The sequence below is a fragment of the Phacochoerus africanus genome, chromosome 4 (genome assembly GCF_016906955.1).
Source record: "Phacochoerus africanus isolate WHEZ1 chromosome 4, ROS_Pafr_v1, whole genome shotgun sequence".
NCBI classification, from domain to species: domain Eukaryota; kingdom Metazoa; phylum Chordata; class Mammalia; order Artiodactyla; family Suidae; genus Phacochoerus; species Phacochoerus africanus.
This window is the reverse complement of record NC_062547.1, coordinates 101640850-101659150: the sequence shown is the minus strand read 5'-3', so window position 1 is coordinate 101659150 and position 18301 is coordinate 101640850. Positions and strand designations below refer to the sequence as shown.

The 18301-nt window shown below is 35.2% G+C and overlaps 1 protein-coding gene across 8 annotated transcripts in view; it reads left to right on the top strand.

Moving 5' to 3' along the window:
- MCTP1 (multiple C2 and transmembrane domain containing 1) overlaps positions 1-18301 on the top strand; it is a 539003-nt gene that overhangs the window by 361068 nt on the left and 159634 nt on the right. For 6 of the 8 annotated variants that reach the window (XR_007134536.1, XM_047778303.1, XM_047778304.1 and 3 more), the window contains 5 exons: positions 11955-12057; positions 13791-13893; positions 14227-14328; positions 14709-14783; positions 16989-17108. Coding sequence is in view for 7 of the 8 variants with exons in the window: in XM_047778303.1 (XP_047634259.1) it covers positions 11955-12057; positions 13791-13893; positions 14227-14328; positions 14709-14783; positions 16989-17108 (503 nt within the window). In the remaining variant the exon portion in view is untranslated. Of the gene's footprint in view, positions 1-11954; positions 12058-13790; positions 13894-14226; positions 14329-14708; positions 14784-16988; positions 17115-18301 lie in introns of those variants that run through there. The other 2 variants (XM_047778307.1, XM_047778309.1) reach the window with 2 other exon arrangements.

Below are 18301 nucleotides of genomic sequence, written 5' to 3'. Positions count from 1 at the left end.
CCCTACCCCTATACTATCCCTGCCTGCTTCCTTCCCACTCCCCACTGGTAACTATTAATTTATTCTCTGTATCTGTGAGCCTGTTTATTTTTGTTATATTTACTAGCTTGCTGTATTTTTTAGATTCCACATATAAGTGATATTATGCAGTATTTATCTTTCTCTGTCTGCCTATTTCACTTAGCATAATATCCTTCAAGTCCATCCATTTTGTTGCAAATGGAAAAATTTCCTTCTTTTTATAGCTGAATAGTATTCCATTGTCTATATACCACATCTTCTTTAGCCATTAACCTGTTGATGGATATTTAGGTTGTTTCCATAACTTGGCAATTGTAAATAATGCTGCTATGAACATTAGGGTGCATGTATCTTTTCCATTTAGTGTTTTTGGGCTTTTTGCTTATAATTTCTGGGTCATGTGGTAGTTCTATTTTCAGGTTTTTGAGAACCATCTCTACTGTTTTCCACAGTGGCTGCACCAGTTTCAATTCTGGCCAACAATGTATGAGGGTTTCCTTTCTCCATATCCTCACCAACATTTGTTATTTGTATTCTTTTTGATACTAGCCATTCTGACAGGTATGAAGTGATATCTCATTGTGGTTTTGATTTGCATTTCCCTGATGATTAGAAATATTGAGCATCTTTTCATGTGCCTATTGCCCATTTGCATTTCATCTTTGGAAAAATATCTATTTGGGCCTTCTGCCCATTTTTTAATCAGGTTGTTTGTTTTTTGATGTCAAATTGTATGAGTTGTTCATATATTTTGGATATTAACCCCTTATCAGTCATATCATTTGCAAATATTTTCTCCCATTCATCAGGTTGTCTTTTCATTTTGTTAATGGTTTCCTTTTCTGTGCAAAGGAAATTAAGTTTAATTAGGTCACATTTATTCATTTTTGCTTTTTTTTCTTTGTAAGAAACAGATCCAAAAAAATTGTTGCTATGATTTATGTAAAAGAGTATACTGCCTATGTTTTACTCTAGGCGTTTTATAGTATCTGTTCTTACATTTAGGTCTTTAATCCATTTTGACTTTATTTTTGTATATGGTGTTAGATAATGTCCTAAGTTCATTCTTTTACATGTAGCCATCCAGATTTCCCAGCACCATTTATAGAAGAGACTGTCTTTTCTCCATTGTATATTCTTGCCTCCTTTATCATAGATTAAGTGACCATAAATGTGTAGGTTTATTACCAGGCTCTCTATCCTGTTCCATTGATCTGTCTGTTTTTGTGCCAGTACCACTCTGGTTTGTTTACTATGGCTTCATAGTATAGTCTGAAGTCAGGGAGCATGATTCTGCTAGCTCTGTTCTTGTTTCTCAAGATTGTTTTGGCTATTTGGGGTCTTTTGCATTTCCATTCAAGTTTTAAGATTATTTGTTCTAGCTCTATGAAGAATATCTTTGGTATTTTGATAGGGATTGCATTGAATCTCTACATTGTCTTGGGTAAGTATGGTCATTTTAACAATATTAATTCTTTCAACTCAAGAACACAGATATATCTTTATATGCTTTCATTGTCTTTTTAGGGGTGCACCCGTGGCATATGGAGGTTCCAAGGCAAGGGGTCAAATCAGATCTGTCGCCACTGACCTACACCACAGCCACAGCAATGCCAGATCCGAGCTGCGTCTGCAACCTACACCACAGATCATAGCAATGCCAAATCCTTAACCCACTGAATGAGGCTAGGGATTGAACCTGCATCTTCATGGATGCTAGTCAGATTCGTTTCTGCTGAGCCACAATGGGAACTCCTCATTTTTAATTTTTAAAATGGTAAATTTTGATGGATAAAACCTACACATACAAAAATCTCTTCAGAACCTCAATAATTTTTAAGAGGAGAGTTCCCATTGTGGCACAGCAGAAACAAATCCAACTAGTATCCATGAGGATGCAGATTCGATCCCTGGCCTAGTTCAGTGTGTTATGGATCTGGCATTGCTATGTGCTGTGGTGTAGGTCACAGGTGTGGCTCAGATCCTGCATTGCTGTGGCTGTGGCACAGGCCAGCAGCTGTAGAGCTGTAGCTCCAATCAACCCCTAGCCTGGGAACTTCCATATGCCACAGGAGCAGCCCTAAAAAAAAAAAAAAGGTGGGGGGAAGGGGAAAAAAAAAAGAGGGGGGGAAATTTTTTAAGAGTTTCTGAAACCAAAATGTTGAAGAGCTTTTGCTGTAGGGAAATTATTCTCACTTGAGAGAAGGCAATATTGGGCCCTTGGGTATTTAGAAATTTGGGGAGGAATTAATTGCCACAATGGTTGGGGAGCCCTACTTGCATAGGGGGTTGGGGATTGGGGATACTAATTGTCTTAAAAAGCATTAGACAATCATAAATAGTGAAAATTGTCCCATATCCTGCATGACTAAATATAGACACTGATATAACTTTAAAATCTGTTTCATGATTATATGAATTGAGATTGCATCCTGAAACCGATATTATTTACTGAAATTTTGCAAATGGCTGCAACTTATTATTTATTATTATTATTATTATTATTATTATTATTATTATTATTATTATTTTGCCTTTTAGGGCTCCACTTGTGGCATCTAGAGGTTCCCAGGCTAGGGGTGTAATTGAAACTATAGCTGCCTATACCACAGACCCAGCAACACCAGATCCAAGCCATGTCTGCAACCTACACCACAGCTCATGGCAATGCCAGATCCTTAACCCACTGAGTGAGGCCAGGGATTGAACCCACAACCTCATTGTTCCTAGTCAGATTTGTTTCTGCATCACAATGGGAACTCCAGCTGCAACTTTACACAATAAATGCCAAAGACTTTAGGATTGCCTCAAAGGCACTCATGACCTGGTTCCCTGTTAATTCTCTCACATGTTCTGTTCTTCCCTTCCTGATGCTCGCTGTGCCCCACTATCAGGGTTCCTAAGCACACTGGGTGTTTGTTGTAGCTCCTCCCTCTACCTGGAACATTTGCCCCCCAATATCCACTTGACTATTCCTTCACTTCATTCAGTTCTTTGCTCAGAACTCACTTTCTCAATGGGGTCTTCTCCAACCACCCTAATTAAATGTATACACCATCTTCCTCCCCCACATTCTTCAACCCCTCTATTTTTTTCTGTTTTCTGTTAACACATATCACTCGCTAACATACGATATAATCCACTTATTAATTATGTTCAGTATTTATTTCTTTTTCCTTCCTCCCCACTGTACACAAACTCCAAGAGGGCAGAGACATTTGTTTTCTTTTGCTGTTGTTCATATGGCCTAGCACATAGTAAGTACTCAATAAATATTTGTTGAATAAATCAATGTGATTTTATTGTACATGACTTTCTATTTAGTCTTCTGTATAATAGCATTAAGGCATTATGTTAAATTTCAAAATCATTTATGGGTCCATTTTGTTGTTTTTCCGAATAGTAAGGAGGGCACTACAAAAATCTTTAATATGAGAAAATATGTATTAGACCTAATGGACCAAGAGCCACAGCTCTAAATGGTCCATTTTCCTAGCATAGTGAAACCTGCTTCATGACTTAGTGAGAAAAGAGAAGTCCTATTATTATTACTCAGTCACAGAGCCAGACTCAGTGGGAATCTAGTGAAGAGTATCAGGTAATGTAATTCTACCAATGAGATATTTAATTATGTTGAGGGTCAGTCAATCAAAAAGACTAAGGTCAAAGCCACATCTCAGTGATAAGGAGAGGATTAGATGATGTTTCCAACATAGGTTGATCTTTTTTTTAACTAAAAAAAATTAATATGAAATAAGTATAAAGAACTTAAAGTTTTTATTTTATATTGGAGTATAGTTGATTTACAGTGTTGTGTTAGTTTCAGGTATACAGCAAAGTGATTTATTTAGACAAGTGTATATAAGTTTGATCTTTTTTGGGGTAGCCCCTAGGATTCCCTCAACTATAACATTGTTGTGTGTTATTGAAATTTCACTTGGGCATATGTTATCATTTAATTATTTAATGAATTAAAAATGTTGGACTCTTAAATCCCACTATTTCTATTAAAACCAACACTGGAATGAGCATTTTTGTTCCATTAAAAAAAATTAGGTTTATTTTTTTAATTTTTATTTTTTCCTTTATAGCTGGTTTACAGTGTTCTGTCAATTTTCTACAGTACAGCAAAGGGACCCAGTCACACATACATATATATACATACATTCTTTTTCTTGCATTATCCTCCATCATGCTCTATCATAAGTGACTAGATATAGTTCCCAGTGCTACACAACAGGATCTCATTGATTATCCATTCCAAAGGCAATAGTTCGCATCTGTTAACCCCAGAGTCCCGATCCATCCCCATCTCTCCCCCTTGGTAACCACAAGTCTGTTCTCCAGGTCCATGAGTTGTTTGTTTTTTTTTTTCCCCCTGTGGAAAGGTTCATTTGAGATGTTTGTTAGATTCCAGTTATAAGTGCTATTGTATGGTATTTGTCTTTCAATTTCTGACTTACTTCACTTAATATGAGAGTCTCTAGTTCCATCCATGTTGCTGCAAATGGCATTATTTTGTTCTTCTTCATGGCTGAGTAGTATTCCATTGTGTATATATATCACATCTTCTTAATCCATTCATCTGTCGATGGACATTTAGGTTGTTTCCCTATCTTGGTTACTGTGAATAGTGCTACAATGAACATACAGGTGCATGTATCTTTTTCATTGAAAGTTTTGTCCAGACATATGCCCAGTGGTGGAATTGCTGGATCATATGGTAGCTCTATATTTAGTTTCCTGAGATACCTCCATACTGTTTTCCATAGTGGTTGTACCCATTTACATTCCCACCAACTGAGTAGGAGGGTTCCCTTTTCTCCATACCCTCTCCAGCATTTCTTGTTTGTTGACTTGTTAATGATGGCCATTCTGACAGGTGTGAGGTGGTACCTTGTAGTAGTTTTGATTTTCATTTCTCTAATAATCAGTGATGTTGAGCATTTTTTCATGTGCTTGTTGGCCATCTGTATATCTTCTTTGGAGAAATGTCTATTCAGGTCTTCTACCCATTTGAAATTTGTATTTATAAAAACATGGCAACCTTGATTATAATTTGTTTAGAAATATTAAGATATAAGTATTTCATACTGTGGCAACTGGGGAAATTAAACCAAAGAACTTCATTTGTGCAGGGTAGGCCCAAAATAAAAACCCCCTGTGGGTATGAATTGCTTTCAGTGCTATTGAAAGCCGTGGTGTATTCAGAGATGTGGCAAAAGAGAAGTGGTCACTGGGTCCCCATACATGTGCACACCTTTTATAACACATCACACCCAGCAAACTATGCTACTTGTCAGCAGCAAAATGACCTTAGGCAAAGCCAGCCACTGTTGTGTCAAGATTAACTTTCTATTCTGGGAACAAAAATATCATTCAGTATCTTTTGAGTGACTTTAATGCTCAAACCAGTGGTTTGCACTAACTGAAGTCTTCCACTTGCCCACAACAGGTAGCAAGTGAGCAGGGATGGTGCTGACTTTCCTACCAGTTCTTTGTAAATATGTCAGTGTGGTGACTTGAGAGAGCAAGGACAAAGAGTGAGAAAGAATGAACCAATCAGTGCATCCTTTTTAATCCTCAGTGCCACCTTGGAGATTGCCAGAAGCAATGCCCACTGGAGACAGTTCTGATGTTAACTTTTATGACTATAGAAATGTCTCTTCATCGTAAGAACTGAAGTAATAGAGCAGATGCTTTAAAATCTGTTATAGGTTTATCTTTAGGAGTTAAAGTAAAAGAGTCTCTAATTTAATTTCCTTGGGAGATGTTTTCCCCTATATAAATGCAAGGAAAAAAGATAGCCCTCAATATTTAGCTAGATTATGGATAAATGCATCAGTCCTGATATAATATTTTTAAACATGTATTTTATACGAGTTCCTTTCACGGCTCAGTGGTTAATGAACTGGACTAGGATCATAGGGATGTGGGTTTGATCCCTGGCCTTGCTCAGTGGGCTAAGGATCCAGCATTGCTGTGAGCTGTGGTGTAGGTCACAGACGTGGTTCGGATCCCACTTTGCTGTGGCTGTGGCGTAGGCCAGTGGCTGTAGCTCCAATTCTACTCCTAGCCTTAGAACCTCCCTATGCCATGGGTGCAGCCCTAAAAAAAAAAAAAAATCTATTTTATAGTCATTATGTAAAATAGATCTAAGCTTTGTGTTATTGAGACCCTATTAAAGGAATCAACAAATAGATTTAAGCTAAATATTTTTTATCACAAATTTTTAAAGTCTTCTCTATGTAATTGTCCTCCACTTCTAAAATTTCTGGTGATCGAGACATGTAATTACCATAGATCACCATGATCTTCTCCACTGGGAGAAAGTCTTCACTTTCGGTTCTGGAGTTAGAGAGTGATATGCTTCCTTTCATTGCTCCCATTGAACCCTTTATTTTGCTTTATCACAGCACTCACAACCCTGCATTACAACTGTCTATTTACATATCTATCATATCCCCTAAATTGTGCTCACCTTGAGAGCTGGACTACATCTTAATCATACTTAGAATTCTGGGATGAGACAGGCAGACACTCGATAAGTAATGTGTGCATCAAAAGATATTCCCATTTCTCTCTAGAAATTGTCAACATGTTCTCAAGCAAGACTAAGATTCTCTTCTAGCTGTCATGGCAGTCAACCCCACTGTGCCCATTCTCACCCAGCATTGCTGCAATTTCTATCTTGTGTCCAAACCAAACTCTCCAGTTTCTTGCACTGGAAAGGAGATTGGTAGGCATTTTTTTTAGCTGAAATAGTCAAAGTTAAGGAAGAACTGGTTGGTACTTCTTCCCATAATTTAGGCTCTTTAAATAGCCAAAAATTATCAGAAGCAAAATATACTTCATCTTTGGATTCTGCCTTAATTCCTTGTGCTTCTAGCCTGACAGTTGAGTAAAATCATTCCAGGTGACTCTAGAGCTTTGCAGAATGCAATGCTCTTATAGACATCAGCACTGCATCCTTTAGTCAACTCCACTCCACTCCTCACATACTCTCAGCAAGCAAAGCAGCATATCACAAAGTCTAAATGAAAAGATAAAAGGATGAAAAGGAATAATTAAGGAGATAATTAATGGTTAGGTCCATCACTAGTATTTCTGTGATTGTTTTTGTTTGTTTAAGTAGCACATAATCAAGACTGCAAAATTTAGGAACTGAAAAGCCAGCCATTTCAGGCATCATTTAGCAAACCAGATAAAGCACATTAACTATGGGTGGCCACTCTTTTAAAATAAAACTATAGTGTATGCTTTCTAGTAGTAAGTTTATAGTATTTGATATTGTATGTTTACTCTTATTGTGGTTGAAATTGTTGTTAATTTTTAATTGCCCTTGGACTATGAAATTACAGAAGGATACTTTCTAAATTAAAAATAACATAGCTTATAAAGACGTAATATTGGCATCCATACTGATAGCTGTAAAAACATAATTTTTAGAAGGAAAAGATGAATAGAAGTTAAAAATAAAATTGCCTTTTCTCTCCTTACCAAAATTTTCCTTTGCTGGATTCTAGAGATATCTAGTCAGAGCTCTTTGTTGAATGCTTCTTGTCTTTGCCAAAAAAAAAAAAAAAAAGCTCAATACATTGTTTTTCATCTCCAAATTTTATCAGGCATAGTAGATTGTTCAGTATTGACATTTGCAAAATCTGTTGTTTTTACCTTCAAAATATATCCAGAATCCAACCAATTTATATCATCTGGATTATTATAATCTCCCCTGAACTCTTCTGCCTGTCCCCTCCATTGCCCTTTCTCTGCCTTATTCTCCAGATAGCAGCCATCATGTCTGTCACACCACCCAAGTCCCTCTAAAAACTTTACCTAGCACTTAGAATGAAAGCTAAATTCTACAGAGGGGCTTCCACCCTCCTTGCACTTCTCTAACTATGGCATCTAATACCGTCCCCAACCCTCAATCACTTCCTTCAGTCATACTAGCTTTCTGGATATTTCACAGTCACTTCTCTGACCAAGGGTCACTCCCTTGTTATTTTCATTTCTTTGCCCATGTGTTGCTTTCCAACTGAGACCTTCTCTGGAATCCTGTTAAAAATTGTACTACAGTCCAGCACTCCTCACCTCCTTGTTGACTTTCCCAACTTCGTCTTTCTCCACAGTACTTAACACCTTCTAAAATACTATAAAATGTTTGCATTCATTGTCTCTTCTTCCTCAAACTCCATGAGATCAGGCTTCTTTAAAATTGTTTTACACATGTATGTCTCCTCAACACAGAACATGCCTGGTACATGGCAAGCCATAATATTTGTTGAATGGATGAATCAAGCTCTTCCCATGGATGTAGACTGCTAAATACTAAAGCATGGCACAGTTATTGGGAAAGATCTTGCCTAGTGGTTTACATTAAAATATTATTTAATTAAAGGGAGCATGGACCATAGAGATAGAGCAAGGACTCTGAAGGTCAGATAGACCTGGGTTGGAACAATAGCTTCACTGCAACCTGTGTGACATGGTGAGTCATAAAATCTCCCTACCTCAGTTTCCTCTCTGTGAAATAGAAATAGTAAAAGTATCTTTCTCATAGAATAAGCATAAAATTTTTTGAGCAAAGGAACAGAAACAATGTTAGGCTTCTAACAAGAACTCAGAAAATGTTGGCACGTATGGTAATAATAGGTATTATAATTGCCTTTATTATTGGTATTATCGCCTGTATTATTAGTGTTATTTATTGATGTCCTTGCTAGTGTGTCAGACATTCATCTAATTATATTCTTACTATTATCTCTACAAGGGACCATTACTCTCACTGTTGAATGTGTAAAGGAACAGGGCCAGGGTCCTAGAGTGAGTACTCAATCTCTGTTTGCTCAGCCTCAAAAGTTAAAGACATTCTTCCCAGACTACTGGGCTTTCACCTTGAACTTTAATGCCTTGCCCAGAGCTCTGAAAGTACATGGAATATCTGAGGATTCCAAAAGTGTGGTATAGCTCAAGTAAGGGGCTTGGAGGACCTTGAGGTTGGAGGTGTAGATTTTAACTGATACGCTCTGGGAAGACATCAACCATGTGTTAAACTTGAGAAGTTTCAGAGAAATAAAAGTGACAGTGTTTATATAGATTGGTTCATGTCACTGACCATAATCAATCTTTAATATGACTGTAAACACATTAAGAATAATAGATTGGGGAAAATCAGTATGAATTAAAGCCATCTTCAATATTAGTTTGTTCTATCTTAGGCAAAAGACTTTTTTTTAATGTAAATACCATTGTATTCTGCACAATATCTAAAATGGTCTCTTAAAAAGCATATTGCTTACCCACTTCAAGTTATAACATAGTTGCTTATAGGAGAGTATTTTTGCCAATGATGTTATACAGTGATTGGAATTTAGAATGCAAAAATGACTGAGAGTTGGCTTTGAAAGTCTCTGCCCCGTTGTTAGTGTGGAAATATCTCTAGTGCTTTAACATCTTTATTCTAATAGAAAAGAATTACTGAGAGACTAAGTAATAATGGTAATAGATGGATGATACTGATTTTTCCTAGAAATATCAATTAAACAGCAAGAAAGTATGGGTTGCCACTACCTCATGGCGTAGGGTTTGGTAAATGTATTGCTCTCTTAGCAAGATTTGGAAAGTGTTAAACATTTAAGCACAGATTTTTTTTCTTTCTGATCCATTAGCCAATCACTGACTCTGATCTTCTTTTGTCAGCAAATAAAGATATAGTAACAAGGAAGGTGATGACTGGGAGTCTTTCCACGGGGTTCGTTGAAAGTATTATATTCACTTTTACACAATTGAATATAATTCCTTTTGGAAAAAAATCAAGTAATTATTTCCATCCTCTCTAGAAGTTTAAATTTTTTCATGATGAATTTTGGTCTCTGGAGTTTGTTCTTAGGTTTTGCTATTGGAGAAGTGGTACAATTTTTATTGAATCTGTTACACATTGTTGGTCATTTGAGGGCAAGTAAAAACAAGCCAATCAAAATAAAATAGTAATTCAAGTAAAGAAAGTGAAATGAAGGGAAAAAAAAACCCAAAGTGCTCTTTTTGTAGTTTTTTTTAAACTAGTTAAGATTAGTATGAAAGTACAGATGTAAAAGAAAAATGAAAAGGAGGAGGTCCAAGGAAGAGTGAGAGCTACACTTGTCTTTGAACTAAATGTTTCCAGTTTATCATTTCATCAGAAGTGAAAGCAAAGTAGTTAAACTTGACGTGGATTCTATCATAAATAGAGCTTTAATATTTTCTTTGGTTGTTATAGGTAGATATATTTTATCTTTCCAACCTTTTATGCACTGTTTGAAATTGTAGTTTATGTTCTTTTTTTCCTGCCATAGTACCCAGTAGAAAACTAGGTGGAAAGAAGATAATAAGAGCCTTAGGAATAACTAAGGTTTTGAAAACTGAATCTAATTTTCATTCTTGTACCTGAAGTCTATGGAAGAAAATTAAGTTGTTGATGTGGCAAATAAAACCTATTATAATGTATTTTAATGAGCCAAAAAAGTTTTTTTGAATACTAACTTTCATGGCATGTGTTGAGTTGTAAAAGAAAGTGGTAGCAGGCAGGGTAAGAGGAATGAAGGTGGGAAAAAATACAGATACTGAAGCAGAGGTGAACATTTCACCAGACTTTAAAGACTTTCAGTTCTCTATTCTTTATTGAAAATTATCCCCAAGACCAAAAATTGAAAAGATTACCATAATGTTAAATTATGCAATTATCCTGGGCTATATGAGGTCACTGAACTAACACACACATATTAAATATCTTTTTAATGTAAAATTAATAAATTAAAGGTGAGTCAAAGTTTGTACATCTCATTTGAAAAATTACAATATGGAAAGTAAATACACTGCTGTGTGGAAATACACAGCTTATCGGTCACTGATAGCTAATGAATTCTTTCCTATTAAAATTTAATTGAAAATCTTCAATGATATTTAAGCTTTCACAGAAGTGTAAACCACTGTGACTATAATTCACAATGCATTTAAAACAATTATTCTTTATCATTAAAGTTAATAATATGCACATTAACCTCTTATGTAGTCTAAATCAATATTGTAGTTTAAAAGATATGACCTCTGGACAGCTTTGTCTAAATATTGATTTCATTGTCATTTGTATAAGGTATCAAACAAATTACATGCTGCGCTAATATCATTAATGCTGCCCCCATAGAGCCTCTGACTTTATGAGTTCTTATGATACAGGACATGACATTACAAAAATATTGAGGACATCACAAAATATAATTACCAAATGGATGAGATTTGACTGTGGCAGAACAGAGTCACTGTAAACATATGATAACTTCCAAATCCTTCACTCTCAGTGGATAGAAAAAATACTGCTCTTTAACATGCAGATTTGCTATTGAAGTTAAGTATCAAATGGCAGAATTTTTTCTACCTCAGCGGGTCTAATTTACCTTCCTCTGATGCTATAGATATTTCAGAAGAGAATCTAACGTCATATTAAAATGTTGTAATTCTGCAATAGAGCAGTTTTCCCAAAAGAAACCTGTTTTAGAAATTTCTGTTACAAGTTACCAGTGAGTCAGATGAGTTGGAAAACACATGAATTAAATAAATGGTCATTGAATTAAATAAAAACTGATTTAGGGATGGATACACATCACATTTTCCCTCATAATTGAAATTATAGTATTATTTTTGTTTTTAAAAATGTGCAAATTAAAATACCAGCAATATAATTTTGCTCTTACTTTTTTCCAGGTTCAAAATTGTTCTGAATCACAACTGTTAACATTTAATTATATCTAACTTCATTTTGATGGATTTTTTTTTTTATTGCACTCTTTCGTTTTCTATAAAACTTTTAAGGAAAGAGATGTAGTCATGGTAGCCACACCATGAACTGTGGGCACTATTTATACTAAAAATGTCCCCCCTCCATCTATCTCTTATAGGTAAAAGTGACCCATTTTGTGTGGTTGAACTGAACAATGATAGGCTGCTAACACATACGGTCTACAAAAATCTCAATCCTGAGTGGAACAAAGTCTTTTCATTGTAAGTCGTCATTACCTTGAGCTCATTTCAAAAATGGTGCTAAAGGATATTTATTTTTGAGATTTTTGTGTTTATTCTTAACTGATTAACAGCTCCGATGCATCTGGCCTGCCTTTGCTAGTAACAATGAATTGCATAATTGCATTACCTTCCTCGTAGTGAGACCTGGGGAAAGGGTATGTCATTTTTCTTTGTTTTCACAGACATTTTTTTTTTAACTGTGCATTTTAATATATGATTTGACTAAGGATTTTTCTCCCATTAACTGAATTGCCATACTGCTTCTTCCTTTTATACTTTCTATTGAAATTCTCCCCAGTTGCATTGACACCAAGGAGGACAAAGCTCTATTTGTTCCGTTGCTCAAATCAGCAAACAATCTGGTCTCAAATTCGGCAGATGTTTTAGTTTTGGTTTGTTGCATTTTAGCACAATAAGAATAGTAAGTACTGTCCTAGTCCTAGTTACCAAAACATCCTTTGAGTTACTTTTCTTTTTGGTTTAAGAAGTTTTAAATCTTTTTGATCATGCTGCCGATGTTACACTATAGTATCTCTTAAGTTCGTGGTTTTTTTTTTTTTTTTTTTTAAGCTGGGCTTTAGCAATGAACTCTGAACAAAGGAAAACTCTCCAAGCAGAAGTACTTCTTAAAAGTTTTCTAACATAGTTTTATTTTTCTGTATATGAGGAACAGCTAAACTCCTCCTTAATTTCTTATAATGTCTCTGCTTAAGAGCCAATAACTAATCAGATTTAATTATCTGACCAATTTATCTTTAAGGAATTTCACATTTTTATAAGAGATGAAAGCCTGGTCAGGAGACTCACACTCCTAAGAAGGCTATGGAGAGTGTTTTTCTCTGGAATGCGTAATTGAATGAATAGGTTTGATTATTATCAAAGCCATTAATTGATTGTGCCCTGATAAAGCCTCTTCTCACATGTGGTTGCAGTCTTTCAGTAATGAATATATTCATTTTTTGTTTTCCCTTAATTCATGTTTTCTTGGTAAACAGTTTGATTAAAGAATAAATGCTGTCAACAATTGGGGCTTATTTTTCCAGAAACAAAAATATGAAGAGATTGCACAGTTGTTTATTAACATATGTTGTCTTTGGAATATAATGGAACCTTACTTAATTTCTAAATCCTAGGGTGGTACAATAGCTATCAATGTTACACTTTTTTCTCCATTCTGGACTCTGTGTTGGTTCATTTTTACTGCAAACCTAGCAGAAGTAAGTAAGCATTTTGGTGAGAGCTTAAATAAAAGATATCCTATTAGAATAAAAAAGAAAAATTATATAACATATACTGTGACTCTTGCTGAAATCAAAGCTGATGGTGTTTTTTGTGGGAGTAATAAGAAGATAGGAATTATCGTAATAACAAGAAGTCTAAAAAAGTCTTAAAAACTCTGCCACTTATGGATTTTTTTTACAATATTTATTCTTTGCCCATCCAGATGGAAATTATATTTTATTTAAAAATTATAGCTCAAAATTACAATAGTATCAAAGTTCCAGATAATAGAACCATCACTGCTGTCTACAAAGGTGCATTGTGGGAAATTCTGTTAGATACCAAGCTACCTTATGTACATGCATATGCAAATAGTATACATAAAACACATATACACCAAATCAGCTGGAGCTATCTAAATTTTTAAAAGCATTTTTGTTCTTGTTCTCCACTGATAAAGTGTTTTTTTCTTACATATATTTATTATGCAGCAACATTAAAGATATCCATTCAGTTCTTGAAGTGACAGTTTATGATGAAGATCGGGATCGAAGTGCTGACTTTCTGGGCAAAGTTGCTATACCACTGCTGTCTGTAAGTTTTATTCACCTGACACACTGCTCTGTGTTGCTTTTGCTCAAGGAAAAAAAAAAAAAAACCCTCAGCTCTATATCTGTCATTTCTCAACCAAGGTCTGTAATAAGAACACTAAAAATTTTAACATACTCAATTCACAGCCATGTTGAATCCCATGATAGTTAATTTTTCCTGACAGACTTGATCCTGGTAATGAACAGGTACTTGTCAGAATTGCCACAGTTGTTTTGGGTTCTCTGTCAGTTTCAGCAGCTGGGGGTCAAAGGTCACTGAGGGAGTGTATTCAGTGGAGACCACGAGACAGACGGCTGTCATGTCCTTTTCCCGCAGATTCAAAATGGTGAACAGAAAGCCTACGTCTTGAAAAACAAGCAGCTGACAGGGCCAACAAAGGGGGTCATCTATCTTGAAATAGATGTGATTTTTAATGCTGTAAGTCTTAACTTTGGCTTTTTTGTACTGCTAAAGAGTTCAGTTTCATGAAAGCTTTTGTTCCTGATTTGTAGAGAATTTCTGTCATTCCTCATTTTCTCTAAACCTTGATGTATCCTGGAGAATACGCTTCTGCCACTGCCTGGCACACCCACACTTTCTGTTATAGTTGGCGGCTGCCGCTGCGGCTGTGCTCTGGCCGCTGCCTGCCGGCGTCAGAAATGGAAGCGCATGCATGTGCAACTGTATACATTTATATTTTATGAGCACAGCAGCCAGGACTTTGAAACTTTAGAAATTATTGCAAATTGAACTGCGTGAAAAACTTGTAAACATTTGTAATATATTAATCCATAACAGACACATATGTTGATATATAGGTGAAAGCCAGCTTACGAACATTAATACCCAAAGAACAGAAGTACATTGAAGAGGAAAACAGACTCTCTAAACAGGTAAAAAGCAAGGCAAGATTAATCCCTCTGGGAAGACCTGATTATATCTGTAAAACATCTAAGTAAATTCAAATAAACTTTGGAGGTAGGGGGGAGGAGGAAACTATGGAATTTCTGATCATCTACTGATGTGAAACGGCTTTTTCTTTTTCTCTTTCTTTTTCTCTCTTCCCTTCCTTTACTTAAAAGATCAAACAAGGACAATACCAAACTAATAAGTTGGATGGGGATGGTCAGAAAGGAAAGGGGATACTGTAGGGGCTGCATAGAATGGATATGTATTCATGCGTTAGCAAAAGAGTGATCATTTTGAACATAAAATACAATTTGACTGTCATGGCATGTGTAAATGAGAACACCAAAAGCTGAGGTTCAAATATATGTACAGACCACCCACAGGTATGCTGCAGGTGTTTGTAAAGCGAGCCCAGCCTAAAGCTCATCCCTCTAATCCACAAGAGAGGGGGCTCTATCTTTTAAGGGAAACCTTCCTGTTAATTAGATTTTGACTATGATCTTTTAGAAGTGAACTTTTGTTGGCAGTTCTAGCTAAGAAAATGGAAAATTGGGACCCCTGATTTTTGTGTCATGGAGGAATTTTACATTATGCTTGATATCTCATAATTCGACCTGTAGTTTTAAATTTGGTTAGCTATCAAGTTAAGAGTACTAAGCTACTCCTTTTCATAACGGTTTACTTTCAAGTAACACAGCTGAAGTAAAATGTATTTGAGGCTCTAAAGTTACAGAATTCATTTGTATGTTTTAAAATCTTTAATAATTTCCTGTGCTATTAGAAGACCAAAAATATTTTTGTTTTTAGTCCCATCAGTTCACCATAAGGCATGGGATCTTTGGTTGTTTAAAGACAATGCATGAGTTACAAATATAGTATCTATCTGAACAGAAAGACAGTTTACATTTTTTCACGGTATAGACAAAAGTAAAACAAAAAAGAGTAGCTCCTAAAGGAAGGTGATCAGAAGCCAAGATGGAGGTAAATAAGGACACTTTTTACTTTGCCTGAAAGGAATTTTTGTTTAAACTGGTATGCAGGTACATGCATCTGTATTTACACATATATGTGTATTTTTTTCCCTATGACCCCAGTTAACTTTACATACCTAGATCTTTAACATAACAGATGAGCCTTGAAGTGTCCTTGAAGTAGCAAAATATTAACCTGTAGACATATTATTCTATTAAAATAGCTGTAGGTAATTTTTTGAGACTTCAGTGCATAGGCTGTTTTTTTTTACAGCTATAGCTACCCCTTAGTTTTATATTTTAAATTGGAATTATATCAATTTTCTAATACCTATTTTTTTCTTGTTCCTGGTCTATAATTTATTTTCTGTTTCTTACTGAAGTATAATTGATGTGCAATATTATATAAGTTACAGGTGTAGGATATATGACTCAAAATTTTATTAAAGATTATACTCCATTAATAGTTATTATAAAATATTGCTATATTCCCTGTGTTGTGTAATATATCCTTGTAGCTTATTTTATAGTAATAAATGTCATATATACATTTTTTAGTGAAAGATTTTTTAAAGTGTTTGGTTACCGTACATTTTCCTATAACTCCAAAATTATAAAGTAATGAGAACATGTAGGTGAAGTTTATTGTGGGAATGAGAGAGAATGGAAGAGGAAGACAGGAAGAGAAAGAGAGAATGAGACTATGATAATAAGAAAGAGAGAATCCTACTCAAGTGGCGAAAAAAATTTGGTTTTCTGAGATAGCAATAGTTGATGGGGTTTTCTCTAAGGCCCTAAATAAAAACATGGCAAGTTATCCATTTCACTTTGAGATATCTTGAAATTAAGGCATTTAAAGAATTTTAAAATCTCAAGATTTAAGAATTTTTAAATACATTAAAGGTTCCTAGTATGAAAGTAGCAAGAAGAAGATGTTTTTCATCTGTTGAAGATTTTTTCTTTTGAACAAATATAGCCCAACTTGCATGATAATATCGTTTATGAAAATATATTTAAGAAATTGCTCTTATAGTTTCCACCTTCTCTAGAGAAACTTCTTTTCCTCTAACTTGAGAGCCTAATTGCTTGGTACAGTCTTACAACTTTATTAACTTTCTGAATCTATCTTAAATCACACTAAACTGGAAGCATTCTGTAGCATCTCTGATTGGCTTTAGTCTTGGAAATTTTCTAATAATATTTTCATCTTCCTTACAGCTACTCCTAAGAAACTTTATCAGAATGAAGCGTTGTGTCATGGTGCTCGTAAATGCTGCATACTACGTTAATAGTTGCTTTGACTGGGCTTCACCCCCAAGGAGCCTCGCTGCTTTTGTGGTATGATCATACTATATTACTTATATTGTGATTCATTAAATTCAGTAATCATAGCTGCATGTTTCTGTGGCTATAGTAACAGTTATGTCAATGTGGCCATTTTAAACTTCTATTTTGAGACTTGACTGGACAGATTTGCCGTGGGCAGGAACCTGATGGATTGTTCAAGGTCTGAGTCCAAGAATATGTCCCTACCCCCCACTCCCGAGATTTCCGGAATTCAAGACATCACAGCCAATGTATAATTTTCTCTGTGACTGTTAAGAAGTAAAATTTTACATCTTGTGTAACTCCAAATCCCAATAGCAGAGCCAAGAAAAGTTCTTAGTGTTTAAAAAAAAATTAATAATCTTGACCATTCACATTTTAATTGTATTTAACATGTAGATATTTTTTCAAAATATGAAAATCTTGGGCAGGAGAATGCTACTTGGTAATACTTTAACATGTGAATCGTTTGGAAGTAGTTGGACCTACTTAAGACATGTTTTATTATTTCTGAGATTTCCAGGTTTTAAAAAGGCATGGGTGAGATTCTCATAGATCCAAATAGTCCTCTGACAGTGTTCATCTTGTAGCTTTTTACTTTGGTTGTTTAAAAACTGCCGACGAGACCAACTTGCAGAGCTAGAAAATCCAAATACTTTGCTCTGAGCTTCAGCTGGGATTTTCTGCTCTCACATTATTTTTGCTTATTCAGGATTTCAGTTTGAAGTTTGAGTGGAGTCCTTCTTTTGAAATCTTTTATTTTATGATCGGATTTGTTAGGATATGGGTACCTTATGCATTCTTATAGTTGCCGGTTTAGCAGAATATGACATTATTGTTGGGGCTTACAAGAAGAGCCTTAATTATAGTAACAAATCAACATTTTAGTATTACCATTCAAATGAGTGTATGCACATCTGTTTAGTACTTTGAGCTCTGTTCTCCTCTCAGGACTTGTATAGGACTTTCATTAATGTCTGAGCACATGGAACAAAGAGTGTGTATGTCCCTTTGTGTTGTAAGTTACCAGAAAGTTAGGCGGCCTGCTTCCCATAGACATGTTGTTGTCTCCTTAGAGAAAGCGGTTGTCATCATCAAGTTTAAAAAAAAAAAAAAAAAAAAAGCAAAAAATACTGCAGCTTTCAATATTATTTTATTTAGCTCCTTCATGTAATAAATACATTGGAGTACTATTAAGCAAACTT